Genomic DNA, 20,534 nt, shown 5'->3' on the forward strand with positions numbered 1-20,534 from the left:
TTAGGCAGCGATGCTCTTTTTTTTTTTTTTTTTGTTTCTTTAAAACGACCCTTCAATCAGGAGCTCAAAGTTTAGAAGTAGAGGTGATTTTTTTTTTCTTTTCTTTTTTTGGTTTAGTTAGACGTTTTCCAGGAAAATGCTATTTATGACCTGTCCTCAAGATGGGTCATCAATAGTTGATCGGCTGGAATCTGCTGCTCAGGACCCCGGAAGATCAGCTGATCGGCCGCCCACTTTTAGTGCCACTTCACAAGAGTATGGAATAAAAGCTGTTGTTTTGACCCCTGTGTAGTGTCTGCTGTTTGATTTTAATAAGACCCCAGCCTGCAGTTAATAATGCTGGCCACTATACAGGGGTCAGAGCAGCAGCTTCAGCTCCTTACCCCTTTGTGTAGGGCTGCCCAATCAGTTGATTGGCTGGGACCATGAACGGTGGATCGCAGCTGAGCAAGTAAAATTGACCTATTTTGCAAATACATCTTCAATACAATTTCCCCGGAAAACTCCTTTAATAACTTTATACACTCAGTAATAAAAGAAATTTTTGGACAGGGCCTAGTGGTAATCAATTTTTTTCGTGCTATTAGCATGTAGAATAGTGATTAAGAAAGAAGTGGACTTGCCCCAGTGCCTAGTGGGGTTCCTGTTAGGGAACGTCCCACGAGCAGCTCTGAGTCCAGGTTTGCTTTTTATTGTTGGTGAGGATACTCCAGTCCTGCCCGTATCCCGGTTTCAGGAGAGCCGCTGGGAAAACTATGCCCACTGGACCACAGTGGGCAGATAAAGTGATGTTGTTCCAAATGAAAAAATAAAGATTCTCTGTGCTCATTTAGTAAGGGAGAGGAAAGTACCCCGAGTGCTTAATGGCAATATACATTTATTCCACATATACAAAAGTTTAGACCATTAGCAACTTGTTTCGGAACACACCTGTGCCTTTTTCGAGCAGCAAAAAAGGTGCAAGTCAGCGCAGAAGGGTGTTGCTAATGGTCTGTGGAATTAATGTATATTGCCATTTAGCACTCTGTACTTCCTCTCGCTTACCAAAAGAGGCGGAGAATCTTTATTTTTTTTTTTTTATTCTGAAAACTTGATACATTATATGCCTTTTTTTGTAACATTTTCTATCTTCTTTTGTTTTCCAGCTTGTTGCAGGTAGTGTAGTCATGGCCTTTGAAGAAGTTTGTCCAGACCGCATTGACTTGATTCACAAGAATTACCGGAAACTCTGTAATCTGCTGGTAGACGTGGAGGAATGGGGACAAGTGGTTATAATTCACATGCTGACTCGATATGCTCGTACTCAGTTTGTCAGCCCGTGGACAGAGGTGAGTGTGGAGTGTTTTATGTATGTTCAATGATCAGCAGAATTACCCACTTAATTCTGTAAGCTGTATTTCCTTTGAGTGGATGCTCATTTTATTATTTTGTACTATGCCTTTATTTTTATTTTTTTATACGTGTTTCTTTTTAATGAAGTGGGTGGGGTCCCAGCTCTAGACTCCCCTCTATTAGCCAGCGTACTGTGCGCTTACTAAGATCTTCTCTCCTTCTAGATGTACCAGTATACCTATGCATTTCCAAGATGGCCTATTAATTTCAATGGCTGGCTTTACTTTTGATACTCACAGTTGATTGCTAAGGGAATCCACTGCTATAAACTCACCATCTGTAAAACTCCTACCTAACAAGAGATTGTCCAAAGTGGAATGCCTATCTTTTAATGGCACCATAACTTCATTTATGATGCTGTTCAATGGTGACAGGCTCATTTTTAACAGTGACCCTCCAGTTTTGCTACAGAATTCCATCTCGGAGCAAGGGGGTATGTTACCTGCAGCTTTTCTTTTTCCTTTTGCCCATCTGATCTGCCAGTTTAATGCCCCATTTTCACTCCTCCAAAATGGCCGCGGTAATGTTTTAAGTACGTAATGTATGCACTGCTCTCTGATTGGCTAGTACTGATCACATGAGCAGCTCTGGCCAATCCGAGGACAGGTGTATAGTTCATTGGTAGTCTAACACTACCAATGCACTGTGCAGATTAGTTAGTCTGAAGTTTGTTCTGGTGATTTTGGATGCCTGAAAACTGGACCCAGAACCGGCAGATCAGAGGGATGACTGGGAAGGACTGCAGGTAATACACCTTCTCCCCTCTGTGGTCTCCGGACATTATTTTGTATTGAAATTTGAGGGTTGCTTTAAATAATGACTTGGGTATAATATTCTAAGGCCATTCTCACACTCCCCACTTTTTACAGTGTTCAGCGTGGGGTTTCCAGCTCTGTACAATGCCCCTATTCATTTCAATGGGGCTTCACAGACTAGCATTCGAACGTGGCGTTTTGAACTCTGTCCGCTCTATTTTCCTGAGTTTAAGTGCTTTTTAATGTATCTCATCACCCATTATAATGATAAAGCGCGTTAAACCTTTTTGAATGTTGCGTTTTGCAAAGGCCTGTGTGAGAGTGGCCTAATAGAGTTAATCTGCCAATTCACATCAAATTAATGCAAATTCTTCCAAAGATTTGCCAACAATCTGTCAACTTGTATAGAGGTCTCTTATCTATATATATAAAATTGAATGTCTGTCTGTCTGTCTGTCTGTCTGTCTGTCTGTCTGTCTGTCTGTCTGTCTGTCTGTCTGTCTGTCTGTCTGTCTGTCTGTCTGTCTGGCAGGCAGGCAGGCAGGCAGGCAGGCAGGCAGGCAGGCAGGCAGGCAGGCAGGCGCTACTACACCATTCACCTGATCACCATGAAACTTTGGGAAGCTGTTGAGTACACTCCTGGGAAGATTATAGGCATAGTACAAATAGTCTATGATAAATGGCGCGTGTGCGAGCGTCGTCGACAGTTACGACCCTCCCCCCACGTAGATTGTTCAATTTCCATCATTGCCACTAATTCTCTCGCTTCCCGATGTCGTAGAAGCATGAAATTTGGCACGAGCATTGGTTATGTCATAAATAGGAAAAGGTAATGGGTCCCAACTCGATTATTCAATTCTAGCGCAAAAGAATTAGCGTCCACATTTTACGTATGGAATGTAATTTTCTCGCTTCCCAATGTCATGGAAACTTGAAATTTGGCACGAGCATTGATTATGTCATAAATAGGAAAAGCTAATGGGTCCCAACTTGATTATTCAATTCTAGCGCAAAAGAATTAGCGTCCAAATTTTACGTACGGAATGTAATTTTCTCACATAGAAACTTGAAATTTGGCACGAGCATTGATTATGCCATAAATAGGAAAAGCTAATGGGTCCCAACTCAATTATTCAATTCTAAGCGCAAAAGAATTAGCGTCCAAATTTTACGTACGGAATGTAATTTTCTCACTTCCCGATGTCATAGAAACTTGAAATTTGGCAGGAGCATTGATTATGTCATAAATAGGAAACGCTAATGGGTCCCAACTCGATTATTCAATTCTATGCGCCAAAGAATTAGCGTCCAAATTTTACGTACGGAATGTAATTCTCTCGCTTCCTGATATATATAAATGAATGTATGTCTGTCTGTCTGTCCTTTATGCATTACTACACCATTCATCCGATCGCCATGAGACTTTGGGAAGTTGCTAAGAACACTCCTGGGAAGATTACTGGCATAGTACAACTATCCTACGATAGGTGGCGCGCATACGAGCATCGTCGACAGTTATGCCCCCCAGACAAAGATCGTTTGATTTCCATCTCAAGCACGAAAGCAAAAGGCATTACGGGATGAGTGTTCAACCAGAAAATGATGCATCCGCCGAACGTTTCGCAAGACAATTGCTGGATATTGAGAATGCTGAGGTAAAATGAAAGCTGTGCTGTGATTGGTGGCTACTTATACTACTGAGGTAACATGAAAGCTGTGCTGTGATTGGTTGCTATTTCTTATACTGCTGAGGTAACATGAAAGCTGTGCTGTGATTGGTGGCTACTTCTTATACTACTGAGGTTGCATGAAAGCTGTGCTGCGATTCGTTGTTATATATTATACCACTGAGGTAACATGAAAGCTGCGCTGTGATTGGTTGCTATATATAATACCGCAGAGGTAACATGAAAGCTGCGCTGTGATTGGTTGCTATTTCTTATACTGCTGAGGTAACATGAAAGCTGTGCTGTGATTGGTGGCTGCTACTTATACTACTGAGGTTGCATGAAAGCTGTGCTGCGATTCGTTGTTATATATAATACCGCAGAGGTAACATGAAAGCTGCGCTGTGATTGGTTGCTATATATAATACCGCAGAGGTAACATGAAAGCTGCGCTGTGATTGGTTGCTATATATAATACCGCAGAGGTAACATGAAAGCTGTGCTGTGATCGGTTGCTATTTTTTATATTGCTGAGGCAGAATAAAAGTTGCGCTGTGATTGGTTGTTATTTCTCTTACTGCTGAGGTAACATGAAAGCGGCACTGTGATTGGTTGTTATATTTTATACTGCTGAGGTAACATGAAAGCTGCGCTGTGATTGGTTGTTATATATTATACCACTGAGGTAACATGAAAGCTGTGCTGTGATTGGTGGCTGCTACTTATACTACTGAGGTTGCATGAAAGCTGTGCTGCGATTCGTTGTTATATATAATACCGCAGAGGTAACATGAAAGCTGCGCTGTGATTGGTTGCTATATATAATACCGCAGAGGTAACATGAAAGCTGCGCTGTGATTGGTTGCTATATATAATACCGCAGAGGTAACATGAAAGCTGTGCTGTGATCGGTTGCTATTTTTTATATTGCTGAGGCAGAATAAAAGTTGCGCTGTGATTGGTTGTTATTTCTCTTACTGCTGAGGTAACATGAAAGCGGCACTGTGATTGGTTGTTATATTTTATACTGCTGAGGTAACATGAAAGCTGCGCTGTGATTGGTTGTTATATATTATACCACTGAGGTAACATGAAAGCTGCGCTGTGATTGGTTGTTATATATTATACCACTGAGGTAACATGAAAGCTGTGCTGTGATTGTTATCTAGATATGTAAAAACGAATGAATGTATGTCTGTCTGTCTTCGCAGCAACGCGCGACGGGTAAGCTAGTATTATATATACCAGAGATATTACAAATAGTACATCAGCATATCTAAGTATCATGGATGTTAACCCACTTGACCGATGAGCTACCGAGCTTGCCTAGAGATTAGACTTTCTAGCAGCACTCCAATGGGTTTACCCTCTTGACACTTTTTTTTCCCCTCTAATGATCAAATAAAGCTTGTTTTCAGCTACTTTCGATCCATACCTGGTGGCTGACAGCCACCCGCAACTGTCGCAATCAGTATTGGTTCTGATCATGGCAGCCAGTTGTTTAAGTGCTACTGTCTAGGCTAGGCTAGCCTCGCAGCCATATCTGTCAGGTGGAGGGTGAGTGCCACCTCCCGCGCCTCCTTGGCAACCAGTGCAGCACGATTGGAGGGTGCTGATGGACTAGCATAGCAGCCCAGAGCCTACAAAAGGCTCCCAAGGCTGCTATGCATAGATGCCTATCAGGCCCTAGCCAAGGCAAAGCTGGAAAGGCAACATCAAAAGTTGCTACATACTGCAGTATATAGTTCAAGTGATCAAATGATTAAAAGTTCAAGTCCTTTAGGGGTTTTTTTGTTTTTATGGTTAAAAAAAAAAAGCTAAAAATAAACCCTCCTATTGTTGCTATAAAAAAAACCCTAAACAATTAAACAACCCCTCATATTTGGTACCACTGTGTATGTAAAAGTCTGAACTATTAAAATATCAATATTTATCCCGCACTGTGAAGGCTGTTAAAAAAAAAAAAAATACAGTTCTGACATTCTGTCTTTATTTTATTTTAGTATTTTTTGCTTGTTTTTGTGGACTGTCGGCTCCCCCAAAAATTGAATAAAAGGTAATCAAAAAGATATAGGAAACCTCAAAATGGTCACTTTAAAAACTATGCCTCACTTTGCAAAACGAGTTTTCACACAGTCCAATCAATTAAAAAAGTAGTTACGGCTCTCCGAATCTGGCGATGGAAAGTATGTACAATGGTAGAAAAACATATCCATGTTGGGGGAAATGGACATCTTCTTCCTTCCTTTTCCATATGAATGTGTTGGCTAATATCTGGTGGAAATCTAACTTTTTTTTTGGTCCCTTGCTGATCTTGAAAATTAGCACGCTGCAGTGCTGCTTTTGGTAGCGCTGCAGCCACTTCATAGTTTTTCTCCTGGCCATTGGCTTCGCATGAGAGTGCACACAGCCCTATTCATTGGAATGGAGATAAAGGCAGTACCAGCCCAATTCCATGTATGAGAGATGGCGCTGTTCCTGGAAAGACCAAGCCAGAGCCATTCGGAATCCTCGACAGTCCCCTTAATTTTATTCTTTTTTTTCTTTTTTTCAGTCGTTGGTGAAGATCAGTATTTTTTTTTTTCCTCTCCTTATTGTATTCCTATAACAAGATTTCTTGAGATGCCCAAGAGGTTTTTAATTTAGTTTATTTGTATCATTATGGATCAGAATTTAAGCTGTTTATATGTAAATGTAAGATTTAAGGAACAATTAAGTGTTGACGAAGTAGATTGCAGCCTTAGCAATTGCAGCGCATTCTCCATAATTTTTCTAACTGACATATTTCATGATAAATAGCGGATGCCAAGTCAAAGCAGATTATACAGTGCACAGGCAATTCATAGCGCTGTCAGGGAGAAGACCGATTGACTTTACATTTACATATTAATGAGAAGATTTGTTAAGAGGGTGCTTGACTATGGAAAATAACAGCGTATTTATAGGGCACAACATTTCATAAATAGAGCTGATGCAGGGAAATGGAAATTAAACCTTTTTAGGTTAATGAATTCTAGAGATTAGTCAAATGAACGTTAGCAGATTTAGTTGTATCACAATATACCTTGCTGGTGGCGTACTCTTCCTTTGTGTCAAGTTTCACAACAGTCTCTCTCAGACTAATGACTTCCCATCCCATGTGATTTCTGTTTTCTCAGCGAATAGATATTAATGGTATGTTGATTCCGGAATAACTTGGATGCGAGGGGGGAACCAAACACAATGCTGCGCATATCAATAGGAAGGCTGGCGGGTACTGCATGCTTTTGGCGCCATGTTTAAAGACTCCAATAGACATGCTGTTGAGATGCGGTTCATCAGCTTGCATCGATTCATTTGCATCAATGAATAACCGCGTCATATTTAAAGACTGGGTTGGCGTGTAAGGGCGTAATAAAAAATTACAGAATTCGGCCAGTATGAAGTATCAGCACCAATAAATAATTGGTGCTGATTTTGTGCCTTTGGCTGGAAAACTCACCGAAAGTGCTCAACAATTTCTTGGTTGTAGTGACCTTCAATAGATCTAGTTAGTTTCTTCTGTAGAAACGGACTACCTTATAGTGCCCTTGGTTGGTTTTCATCAAAGATGAGCGGAGACTATGGTACCGTCAACCTGCAATCTCCATTTTATTTCACTCATTTGCATGTTTTGGTCATGATGAACACGTGTGTAGGTCTTGGGGGGTGTTAAGGCCCATTTAGACACAACGATTATCGCTCAAAAGCCGTCTTTTGAGCGATAATCATTGTGTGTAACTCCGCTGACATCGTGCAGTTTTCATTAAGCCGTTGCTTATCGTTGTCTTTCAGCGTGCTGAAGGATCAGTGATCAGCCTTATCAGGAGTTCACAGCAGGATACAGCTGATACTATTGTTCAGCTGTATCCCGCTCCCTGAAGACAGGTGGGGGATGAAGAATACAGCTGTCCAGCTCTGTTCTCCATACCCCGCTCGGCTGTATAACAGCCGGGCGCTCCACGTAGAGATCAGCTGCATGCAGAAGACAAGCGGCCCCGCTTGTCTTCTGCATCCCCCACTCGGAACGCAAGGTGATCGCTCAAACGTTGAGCGATCACCTTGCGCTGCAAATGGGCATAACGATTATCGCTCAAAAGACATCTTTTGAGTGATAATCGTTCTCTAAATGGACCTTTTTACCTGTTGCTTGTGAATAGCGTTTCCCTAGCATCTATGATCCAGTGTATGGACAGCAGTCTCCTTTTCAAGCGTTGTGCATATGAATAAGGCCAAGTTCCAGGACGTGTTCATTCCGACATTGCCCAACGTTGAGTCATGCCAACTATACCATGGGCCGTTTTCACATAGATATTGGTAAACTCATCAGAATGGCTTTAATTTACAACAAGGATCTGTGTTTTTCTTGTAATAAGAATTCAGCCACACTATGTGCCATTGCCATTATTCCAAACTTCCATCTAAATTGTCAAATTGAACTCTATTCTTTTTTTTTTTTTTGTCTTGCTAACCTCGTTCAATGCTGCTTTCCAGCCAGCTCCAGATTTCCACATTACTATTTTAAAATGGGCACTGGGGAGTGCAAAAACGACATTTCCCACAATGCCCTATTCCTACATTGCCATATCACCACTGATGAGTGTGCATTCACGGCTGTCCAAAATGTGTGGTCGTTACAGAATGTGATGGTACTGAGCATGCCTGACCTATAAAAGGGTGGCATGTACAGGTCGTGACCATTGGATACCCATGGAAAACAAGGAAGGGGGTTGGGGGGGGGGGGGGCAACCACAGGTAGCGAGATAGTTTTGCAGCTTTGTAAAAAAAAAAAAAAAAAAAGTTACAGCATTTATATAATAAAATTAGACATTTTTGCCTTATGAACCATAACTTTCATTTTGAATTGCCAGAATTTCCTCTTAACTGCACAAAGGGAGCATCACACGACTGTAGTAGATCTCAAATCACAGGGCCTCCTTTAATGTATCCTACAATCTCTTCCTTGTATACCAGACAGGTCGCCATACATCTCGTAGTGGCGGTGCATGGTATTTCATCGCAGTCCCATGAAGGGAGCCAAGCTACAGAAAGGCCATCTGACAGAGTGTGACGTCCCAGGCCAAGGCTGAGGCCGCATTTCTAGCCCTTCAGTGTGGAGCCTTGAACTCGAACCCCCTCTCCCATAATAAGGATCGGTCATCCATGTCCAAGCCCGAATAATCACTTAACTCCTCCCCATTCTCTGCCTATACGACTGGCATAGCCTCAGTACAATGCCAGCTCGCCCATGACTTTTTTTTCCCTCTATTTTTCTAAGTTCAGCCAGAACTTCGTATTTTCAGTCTAGTTAGACCAGGAAACCGCCATAAACACTTTGATAAATTTGCCTCAATGTTTAATGAGATTTACTATCTGGCAAGCCTGTAAATGGAAGTGCGCTGAACGCGGACAGCCTCTTTACAGTATTTAATTGTAGTGACTACAGCATTGATTCGAACCAGTCGGCCCACTTAAAGGGGAAGTGATGGAGATTTGTTTGGATTGTTACTAATTTGTTGCACTGAGGCGGTAGAGACAGAAGAAAGACATTAGAGGGCATTATACTTGCTGATCAACAAGATATATCAATTATTATTCTCTCTCTATCCAGGAGCATCTAAACTCTGTTAGAATAAGCCGCTGGTGGTTTTTATTTTTTTTTTCTTTATTATTAATGAAATCCTTAATTTGCATACTGCCAATGAAGACGGCGGCTCGTGACCCATAACACTGACAGAGCGCAGTAAGCAAAAGCGTGATGTGTTTCATTAGAGTAATTGCATTACAAATCAACGCTGGTGGGTTTTGTTAATGGAATTTTTCTACTGTTAAAGTAAGGATCAGAGGAACAAATCAGCTCCGGCTGCGCTTTCCGGGTTATTTCCATCGCTTCAGCGCCGGGCTCTACAGACATGGAAGTTTTCGGTGTTCATTTGCAGTAATTTGATAATTTTAGGCAAAATGTTGTTTAGTTAGTGAAGTGTTATGCAATCTGCAAGCCAATGATGTTGACATTTAGTACTTGTAGGAGTGAATACTGGGAAAATTCCCTTGCTGTGATATTGCCCAAAGCAGTTTTTTTAATTTTTTTTTTTGTTCTGCTAAATTTTTTTTTTCACCTACTTTTATGGCCCATTTAGACAATGATTATCGCTCAAAAGATGTCGCTCAAGCGACTTTTGAGCGATAATCGTTGTCATTTACAGCGCAAGATGAGCGATCACCTGGCACTGCTAATGGAGGATTCAGAAGACAGAGTGTCTGCATTTGTCTTCTGCATACAGCTGTTTCCCCACTCCGAGCGCCCGGCTGTTATACAACCGAGCGCTCGCAGCAGAGGATGCAGAAGAGAAGCCGGGTGTCCCCGCTTGTCTTCTGCATCCAGATGTTTTCTGCATAAAGCGCCCGGCTGTTATACAGCCGAGCGCTCCGTGCCAGGTATGAAGAACGGAGCTGGACCGCTCTGTTCTTTATACCCAGCCTTACATCAGGGAGCGGGATACAGCTGAGGCAATAGTATCAGCTGTGTCCCGCTGTGAGTCCCTGATAAGGCTCATCATTGTCTTTAGCACGCTGAAAGAACGGTGAGCGACAACATAATGAAAACTGCACAATGTAAGTGCAGTTAGACACAACGATTATCGCTCAAAAGACATCTTGAGCGAATTTTGAGCGATAATCAGTGTGTCTAAATGGGCCTTCAGTTAAAGGGATTGTCCAGAGTCGGAAAAATGTCTGATTTCCTGCAAAATCTTTGCCACTTTCGTCTGCAGGTTGCATCTAGTATTGTCATATGAATCTAGCTGAGCTGTAATATCAAGCACAACCCATAGACGGCTGCTTTCATCCAAAAACTCCACACTTGTGTCTTTGTTATCTTGGATACCCCTGCAAGGGTGCTTTTACATGTGACAATTTATAGTTCGCATGAGCAAACTATGTCAGTGCGCTCGTGCAGCCTCCTTATACAGGCGGAGAAGTTGTTCACTCGCTAAATCGTTCAGGCGTTCACATTCGCTGTATGAATGAGAATTACTGAACGATTTGTACTTAAATCGACCGATTCGCGAATGAGCCAAAGATTATTTTCATGCCTGCGTGAAATAAACGATAAGGAAACAAATTGTCGTTGGTTTGATCGTTGGCTGGTTGTTACATTGAACGATTATCATTCAGATTCGAACGATCCAGCGATCTTTTTGAACAATAATCGTTCCACCTAAATGCACCTTAAAGGGGTTGTCCCGCGAAACAAAGTTGGGGTATAAACTTCTGTATGGCCATATTAATGCACTTTGTAATGTACATTGTGCATTAATTATGAGCCATACAGAAGTTATTCACTTACCTGCTCCGTTGCTAGCATCCTCGTCTCCATGGTGCCGTCTAATTTTCAGTGTCTAATCTCCCGATTAGACGCGCTTGCGCAGTCCGGTCTTCTCTGTGTTGAATGGGGCGCTCGTGCTGGAGAGCTGCTCCGTGTAGCTCCGCCCCGTCACGTGTGCCGATTCCAGCCAATCAGGAGGCTGGAATCGGCAATGGAACGCACAGAAGACCTGCGGTCCACCGAGGGTGAAGATCCCGGCGGCCATCTTCACAAGGTAAGTAAGAAGTCACCGGAGCGCGGGGATTCGGTAAGTACTACCCGTTTTTGTTTTTTTTATCCCTGCATCGGGTTTGTCTCGCGCCGAACGGGGGGGCTATTGAAAAAAAAAAACTTGTTTCGGCGCGGGACAACCCCTTTAAGGCCACCATTATAGTTTTGACTTTTGCTTGCTGGTTAGTTTTGAAAGGCTGTGTTCACAGGTTGCAGTCAGAGCAGGTTTGGCCATACTTTTTGCAAAATTGTGTTGTGTCTGCCATGTATAATCACAGCCATACGTTCTCTTAACTGCAAACCTGACTAGCTGGGACAAAATTCAACCAATAGGTAAAGAGATCAGACTAGGTGTGTTGTAGACAAAGTACTTCAAGGGAGAGTCCACTTTTTTTTTTTCAGTTGGTTCATGTAAAAAGTTGAGAAACCTGTTTATACTTTTTACTTGTAGTGATTATGAACTATATCCTGTTTTGTTATGTTGAAAAGTAGTAAAGTATAGTAATTTTAGCAGATTTCTTCTAGAAAATTTGATGTGGTTTATCTGCACTGTGTAGACAGTCATATGACGGACATTAACCCCTTAGAGACTGCAATACGCCTTTTTACTGACCTCACTAATGGGCTTTAAACTTGCACATACATCTTTTTAAGCGGTGGCTTGGCTGACTTCTGACAGCCAGGCACCTGCTCTAACAGACAGGAACAGATAAACCTCAGATCCTGGCCGCTTAACTCCTTACATGCTACAATTAATAGCAACTGCAACATATAAGCAGATAGGCTTATATGCTGTCATCTATTGGCACCCCACAATGCAATTGTAATGTACCACTGGGTTTCCATGGCAGCCGGAAGCCTGACAAAAAGCCTCCATGTCTGCCATGTAAAGGACCTTTTACACTGGACGAACATCGGGCAAACGATGCCCGACGCTTGTCCCTACACATACTCGCTCCCATGCTGTTAAACAGGAGTGAGTATCACTGGCTCGCTCACAGAGCGGCCAGCAGAGAGGTGGGTCGGCTGTTAGAGATTTCACTCCCCACTTTTCCCCTCCCCTCTCCATTCACTTAAGGCAGCGGACGTTAAGTGCTGAACGGCTGCTGTTTACACTGAACAATCATAGTTCAAGATTTTAAGCTGCTTGAAGTGAATAGAGAGGGACAGGGGAGAGCAAGGAAAAATCTCTAACCGCCCTGCCTCCCTGCTGGCCACTCTGAGTGAGCCAGCGATACTCTCTCCTGTGTAGCAGCATGAGAGCATGTATATGCGGGGATGAGTCAGGCATTGTTGGCCTGACATTCGTCCAGTGTAAATGGGCCTTAACTCAAAGTATTAGGCACCGCCGCCTGCAGAGTCTAATAGGCTGCTGTCATAGGCTTAGTAGAATGCACTACATAAGTAATGCAGTATACTATTCTAGCAATCAAAAAAATTGCATTTTCTAGTCCCTTTTTGGGAATAAAAAATGCTGTCAAAGTTCAATAAAGTTTTTTATTTAAAAAAAAAACAAAACCCTGTTTAAAAAAATAAATTATATTTTTAATCCATTTAAAAGCAGCACGTAGTGGGTATTGCCACATTCATATGCCAGTTTAGATGGCATAATACTAGTGTCAAATTTCACCCTGACCTGTTTAATCAGCCAAATGTATTTTAGTAAAAAAAAGTTTGTATCTTATTCCGACAGAATCTAGTGATTGAAAAGACTTCCAGTGCTCCATTTCCTACATGACTATTCTCCTGCCCTGTGTTATGCTTTATCCTTTTTGCCTCTTACTGATTTGACTGATTATCTTTGTACAGGATGAAGATGAAAATGCAAACAACTTTTATGAATCCGATGATGAAGAAAATGAGAAACCAGCTGACCGGAAAAGGCCATATACGATGGATCCAGACCACAGGCTACTATTAAAAAACACTAAGCCTTTGCTACAGAGCAGAAATGCTGCGGTACGATCACGTAGTTATCATCTGGGTATTTCTCTGACACCTTCTAGTGTTTTTAGACGGTTGTTCCATTGTAGCTTAGAGATGCCAAACCTAAAGTTGAAACTTAGATTTGTAAATATCTATGAAAATGTGAGACAGAACGATCAGGAATGTGGACTGACACAAAATCCAGAAATCGGTTGTCCCTTTTTAAGAAAAAAGCCTGAAAAACAAAAAAAAAAATCAATACTGTTATATGTGGTACAGGAAGGGAATAATTTCCCTCTTTTGGTGTTCACCACCCCTTCTACACGAGGCGTTACACAGTGTGTCTGGGTTTCTCATGGAGTGTTTTAATATACATAAGATAACTGTTGACGGAATGCAAAATCAGTCTACAGGTCACCCACAATCATGCATGGCTGAATGTTGGTGGTCACTAGAGATGAGCGAGTATACTCGCTAAGGCACATTACTCGAGCGAGTAGTGCCTTAGCCGAGTATCTCCCCGCTCGTCTCTAAAGATTCGGGGGGCGGCGCGGGTGACAGGTGAGTTGCGGCGGGGAGAGAGGGAGAGAGAGATCTCCCCGCTCTCCCCCGCCGGCCCCTGAATCTTTAGAGACGAGCGGGGAGATACTCTGCTAAGGCACTACTCACTCGAGTAATGTGCCTTAGCGAATATACTCGCTCATCTCTAGTGGTCACCTCTGACTATAAGCGGTTATGTTCCTGGGGAGCATAAATCTTTAGATTGCCATACAGGTTATGCAGACTTATTTAATCTGTAAGGCTTTTATGATTTTAGGCAGGTTATGGAGAACAATAGCGTAATGTTCAGTTTCACACGATTTCTTATTTTAGGGAAAGTCCTTTAACCCCTTGAGTGGCACGCCCGGAAATTTTCCGGGACGAGCTCCACTGCCGATAGTGATATAGCCCGGAAGATTTCCGGGCTATGTATCACTATGGGAGCTGCAGAGCACAATGCCACAAGCTGTGACAGTGTGCTCTGCCTGCACAGTCCCACAGAGAACAAAGCAAGGGCTTTGAAAAACCAGCAGAAGATATTGCCGATCTGCCGGAAATCTCCTGCTTTGTTTATAGGTTGCCATAGAGACCATCGGCTTGTCAGAAGCAAGCCGATGGTCTCTGTGGCAGGGAGAGCTGGTGCTTGGCTGTCAGAGGACAGCTAGGTACTAGCTCTTACAGCAGAGATCAGAGAAAACCTCCGATCTCTGCTGTGTTAACCCTTTACATGCTGCAGTCTGTGTGACTGCAGCATGTAAAGGGCTGTCACTGCAGCATGTAAAGGGCTGTCACCATTGGACCCCCGGAATGTGATCAGGGGGTCCTGATGGGTCCCTGTGGAAGTCCCCTAAAGGGACAAAAAAAAAGTAAAAAAAACCAAAAGTAAATAAAAAAAATACTTGTCTCCCTTTACTTTGTAAAAAATCAAAAATCAAATATGTGGTATCCATGCGTCGTAATGACCCAGAGAAGGAAGTTAGTACATTATTTAACCTTTTAATGACATGGCCCCATTTTTTCTTTTTTGCCCATTTCTTTTTTTCCTCCCCCCTGTTTAAAAAAATCACAACTTGTCCCGCAAAAAACAAGCCCTTATATGGCCATGTCAATGGAAAAATGAAAAAGTTATGGCTCTTGAGACGCAACTGCAAAATTAGTTGAAATTCAATAATTAGACCATTTAAAAAAACCTGCTCTGGTGGGCACGACAGGGTGGTAGGAAACCCGCCACTCAAGGGGTTATAAACAATGTAAATTTGCCTAATTGGAAAAAAGGGTTTTATCCATCTTTTTTTTTTTTCCAGAGCATTTGTACCTCTTTGACAATGTCAGAGTTTTGTGGAAACTGTTAGGCAAGTATGAGGGCCACATACTCTTAGGCCTCATGTCCACGGGCAAAAGAAGAATTAAAATCCGCAGCAGATTTTAACTCTTCTTCTGCCCGCGGATCCGCACCCCATAGGGATGCATTGACCACCCGCGGGTAGATAAATACCCGCGGATGGTCAATAAAAGGGATTTTAAAAAAATGAAGCATGAAAAAATCTGGACCATGCTCCATTTTCGTGCGGGTCTCCCGCGGGGACGGCTCCCGCGGGCTTCTATTGCAGCCTATGGAAGCCGTCCGGATCCGCGGGAGACCTAAAATAGGAATTTAAAAGAATTTACTCATCCGGCGCGGGCGGGGAAGGTCTTCTCTTCCTCACGGCCGGATCTTTCTTGCTTCGGCTCGGCGGATGTGCCCGGCGCATGCGCGCGGCACGTCGACGACGTGCCGGCGACGTGCCGCCGGCGTGACGAATTCATCCGCCGGCCGAAAAAGAAGATCCAGCCGTGAGGAAGAGAAGGCTTTCCCCGCCCGCGCCGGATGAGTAAATTCTTTTAAATTCCTATTTTCAGCCCTCATGTCCGCGGGGCAGGAGGGACCTGATTTTCCCCGTGGACATGAGGCCTTACTCTCTCACACCAATATTCTCCTCTTATACAGAAGCTATTACATTTTTTTTGAGCCGTTGGGTCTTTTTTTTTTTTTTTTTTTAAGATCCTTTCAGTTTTGGAAAATCTCATAAATTTTTATATGGGACAGACTAAACTATGTAAGTAATGACAATCTGTGTACATTGCTGTGGAATATGTATATGCTATACTGGTTTTAGAATACCTCAATTGTTGTTTTTCACATTAACATGGTTTAAGTACTAGCAAATAACATGAAATGGTTCAAGGGTTCAAAAGTAAGTTAACATATTTTATGAAATTATAATCTGAAACAATAATAGCTTGCATTTATGATTTTAACCAAAGGCCCTTTTCAGAGAACACATCAAGTACAGCTGCTCTGCAGCACAGAAAGCAAATTATGGTTTGAAATTGGATGCAAATTATTCCTACAGCTGTCTCAACCTTTTGTAGATTACTTTCAAACCCCGTGATTCTATATAACTAGTGTTGGAACAGACTGCATTACAACACCCTCTAGGGCAAGATTTGGATATTTTTGCTCTTCAGGGCAGAGCACATTAATATCAATTAAAGAAAAAGGCAATTAATCAGAGAAGACAGACCATTATGACACTCAGAAGTGTGTAGGTCTGTCTTACAGAGAAATTGCCAAGAAAGCCAAGGTGGCAGTCAGTACAGTTTCCTATAGTATCAAAAGGCACTTAGAAATTCTGGCAGGAAGAGGTCTGGCAGACCAAAGGCCACTACAAAATCACATGATAAGTTGTTGAGAGTTAACAGTTTGAGTGATCAGCTCACAGCTTAATGCAGCAAAAATGTTTGACATGTAGGGTATGGCCGCCTGCAGACGGCCGGGACGGATCCCGCTACGAGAATTCTCTCAGCGGGACCTGATCCACGCCCTTGCAGGGACCAGTGCGGGTCTCACCTTCTACCGTGGCTCTGGCTCTTTGATGTGCGGGCTGCTGGCCAGCCCACGGCTGGGAGTGACATGCCGCGATTTGTTTTCTGCGTATGATTTCACACAGACAAATCGCGGCCGTCTGCCTAGGATTGCGTTATGTTTTTTTTAATGCAATCCCATGGCAGCTTCCACGGGTGGAAATTCTGCGAGAGATCCCACCGCAGTATTTCTGCCTGTGTGCAGGGGGTCTATCAGTGAGAAAAGCACTGCTAAGATTGCAGAACTAGAGAAAAAAAAAAGCTTGCCTGGGCCAAGCAGCACCTCCAGTGAACTATTGAAGAGTGGAAGAAGGTCTTATATACTGATTAATCAGAATTTGATATCTTTTGTCTATGATGCAGGGTTTTTTGTATACAATTAGATAGATGAAAGGATGTTCCTGAGCGTGTGACACCAACTGCCAAACTTGGAGGAGGAAGTGTAATGGTCTAAAGCTCTTTTACTGGATCCAGAGTTGGCATTTTGCATAGTGACGGGCACACTGGACAAAAAGAGCTACCATAGCATTTTGATACACCATGCAGTACCATCTGTACACCTAGTAGGTCAGGGGTTCATACTACAGCAAGACAATGATCCAAAACATACTTCTAAGGTATATCAAAACTACTTAAGAAGACCAGAAGAAGCCAGTAGGCTTCAGAGAATAAAATTACATGCACAGTCTTCAGATGTAAACCTCATTGAGCTTGTTTGGGATGAACTTGACAGAAGGCTGAGAGCAAAACAACCTACAAGTGCAGCACATTTGTGGGAACTTCTGCAACTATGTTGGGAAGGAATATCTGAACAATGGCTAAATGTATTTGGAGAAAGAATGCCTCAATTATAAAGCTCCTTCATCAACTAGAGGTGACAACATTGAAGAATCGAAATTCTAGATTCAATTTTGGTGAAACAAAGTTAATCCAATATGTTTTATTCATATTAACTTGTTTGTTCTTTACTTTCATTTCAAAGTACTTTTCAGACCTAAAACTGCACATTTCAATAAAAACTGTAAAAATTGAGGTGTTCTAAATTTTTGACCCGTTGTGTAAGTGAACGAAATGGAATAAAAATCTATAATGCAGTGCCTGATGAACGCTTGGGATAGATGGTTTACATTTTTAGTAAGCCCTCTGCTTATATCCGTCACATATTAACCAAATGTTTTGAACAGGTCGTTGTGGCTGTGGCACAACTTTATTGGCACTTGGCCCCAAAATCTGAAACCAGTATGATTGCTAAATCCTTGGTTCGTCTACTCCGCAGTCATAGGTATGCTGACATAATTGCTTTGTTCTTTATATCTTAATCTCTTTTACTCCTGCATCTGAGTGAGGTAATTGTGATTAATTGCACAACTGTTTTTGGTTTGAGACCTCGCCGATGTGGCAGGACTATCCTTAAAGGGAATGGGTTGTCAGTAAATGACCTATTCTATAAATCAAGTTTTTATGCTAAAGGGAACCTGTCGGCTTGAATATTCAGACCTGAGCTGAGCACATTGATATATTGTTTTGTGGGAAAGGATTTAGTGCAACTTGTGTTTAACTCATGTAAATCCCTTTAAATTCCACCATCAATTCTAACAGTGGCATTTAAATGACCCCGATCGATGGTCGGAGGTCCCATACTGCCCCCCCCCCCCCCCCCCGGCGACGAGTGTGTGGGGTGCCGTGTGGTTACCATGGGAGCTGCCATTGCAGATTGCCTATCAAGCCTTATCTGTGACGTGGCTTGATAGATTGCCTGTCAGAACACTGTATAATGTAATGCTATGGCATAATTTAAGTTTACCACCCCTCCCCTTCCTTTTGCCATACTTATATTTAAAAAAATCTAAATAAAAAAACAAAAGCATATTTGGTACCCTTCATCCATAGAAGAATTGCGTTTTTTTGGGGGGCTTTTTTCACCCGTCTCCAAGGAAAAATGTATTTAAAAAGCAATCAAAAAGTCGTATGTACTCCAACATAGTACCAATAGTAACTACAGGACCTGCTGCAAAACGAGCCCATGCACAATTATGTCGACGGAAAAATAAAGTTATGGCTGTTAGATGGCGGCAGAAAATTATTAAAAAAAATAAATTATCTTTTGAAAAAGTAATATAGCAGAAAAAAAACTATATAAATTTGGTAGCATAGTAATTATACTGATGATTAGAATAAAGTTATTGTGTCATTTTTGCTGCAGTCTGTACACCGTAGAAACAAGATCCCCTCAAGGATGGCAGAAATTTTTTTTTCTTTTTCCATTTCACTCCACTTAGAATTTAAGTTTTTCAGTACATTATACGGTACATTACATAGTGCCATTGAGAAATACAACTCGCCCTGCAAAAAACAAGCTCTCAGACGTTAATGAAATAAATGAGTTAAGAGTGGGGAGGAGAAGACTAAAATAAGGGGGGGGGGGGTTAAGGGGACTTAAGTCCCGTGTCCTAAAGGGGTTAAACATTGTGGTCTATTTTCGTTACATTTTCCAGCAGTTCTCACACTAAGCGTAAAACAGTCTGACACTTCCTATCTTATAGAGAACTTTTTAGCAGTCCCCTCATTGTCATAGACGGAATAATAATAAAAGGTAACGCGTACAGACAAAAATTAAAAAGCAAAAACAATGGGATATGTTTTACTATCTTTTCATTTAGTAAAAGCAAAATTTTTATTTTTTTTTTAATATATATAAAGAAACATGTACACTAGGAAAAGCTCCAAACTCCCATGTTCTATCTAGTGCAGGGTCTGAAGGGGAGGTGTATGACTTATCTTTGGTCTTATGCCTTACCGTTAAGGCCCTTTTACACGCAACAATATCGCTCGAAATTAGTTAAACCTATGGCTTTTGAGCAATAATCGTTGTGTGTAAATGCTACCATTGTGCACTTTTTGTTTGAAGGTTGATTTTTAGTTGAGTTTAAAAACCATCGTTCAGACCGCACGCTGGGAGCAGGAGATAACCTTGTATTCTCTGTGCAGCCCGTGAGAGAAAACAGACTGCAGGCTGTTATCTACACGGGAGCTAGAGATTACATTGTTTTCTCTAAGCAGCCCATGCCAGAACAATGGAGCTAATTATAGAGCTCAGACCTCCTGCAAAGTTCAGTAAGGACTCCTGGAGGTTCATTTGCATGCAAATGAAGCTGATAAAGTACTAATGAGCATTAGTGCCCATTTAGTAATTTAGTTATAAAATGATCGCTCAAAATAGTCATACTCTTTATCTTTTGAAAGAATTTTGAGCAATCATCTTTGCGTGTAAATGGGGATTTAGGCACTGTACTTGCAGTGCCTTTTTAAGAGCCTAGTTGTATGTTCAGTTTTGCTGTTATGATTTGCTCAATGATAAACCTATTTATTGACTCATTTTTTTACTTTGTGACATCAGAGTATTTAGTTTGATCAAGTTTTGTACCCTTCTTTAGGGAAGTGCAGTACATTGTTCTTCAGAACATTGCGACCATGTCCATACAGCGGAAGGTAATCCAAATTCAGACTTGTAACATAGGAGCTGAGATCTGTAGTGAACGCCAGCTGTTTAATGCATTACTTATGTTTAATTCCTAGGGTTTGTTTGAGCCATTTTTAAAGAGCTTCTATGTTCGATCAACTGACCCCACCATGATAAAGATCCTAAAGGTATGAGCAAGCGGTTGGGTGCAGTGTTACCTGCCACGGGAATTTACTAATGTTCATCTGTCACATTTTTTGTCCTCGTTTTGTATG

The 20,534-nt window shown here is 41.9% G+C and overlaps 1 protein-coding gene across 2 annotated transcripts in view; it reads left to right on the forward strand.

Moving 5' to 3' along the window:
- AP3B1 (adaptor related protein complex 3 subunit beta 1) overlaps positions 1-20,534 on the forward strand; it is a 230,603-nt gene that overhangs the window by 68,567 nt on the left and 141,502 nt on the right. For both annotated transcript variants that reach the window (XM_066602845.1, XM_066602844.1), the window contains exons 7-11: positions 1,146-1,328; positions 13,239-13,388; positions 17,984-18,081; positions 20,234-20,288; positions 20,376-20,447. In XM_066602845.1, the coding sequence (XP_066458942.1) occupies positions 1,146-1,328; positions 13,239-13,388; positions 17,984-18,081; positions 20,234-20,288; positions 20,376-20,447 (558 nt within the window). The remainder of the gene's footprint in view (positions 1-1,145; positions 1,329-13,238; positions 13,389-17,983; positions 18,082-20,233; positions 20,289-20,375; positions 20,448-20,534) is intronic.

Source organism: Eleutherodactylus coqui, chromosome 5 (genome assembly GCF_035609145.1).
Source record: "Eleutherodactylus coqui strain aEleCoq1 chromosome 5, aEleCoq1.hap1, whole genome shotgun sequence".
Classification (NCBI taxonomy): Eukaryota; Metazoa; Chordata; class Amphibia; order Anura; family Eleutherodactylidae; genus Eleutherodactylus; species Eleutherodactylus coqui.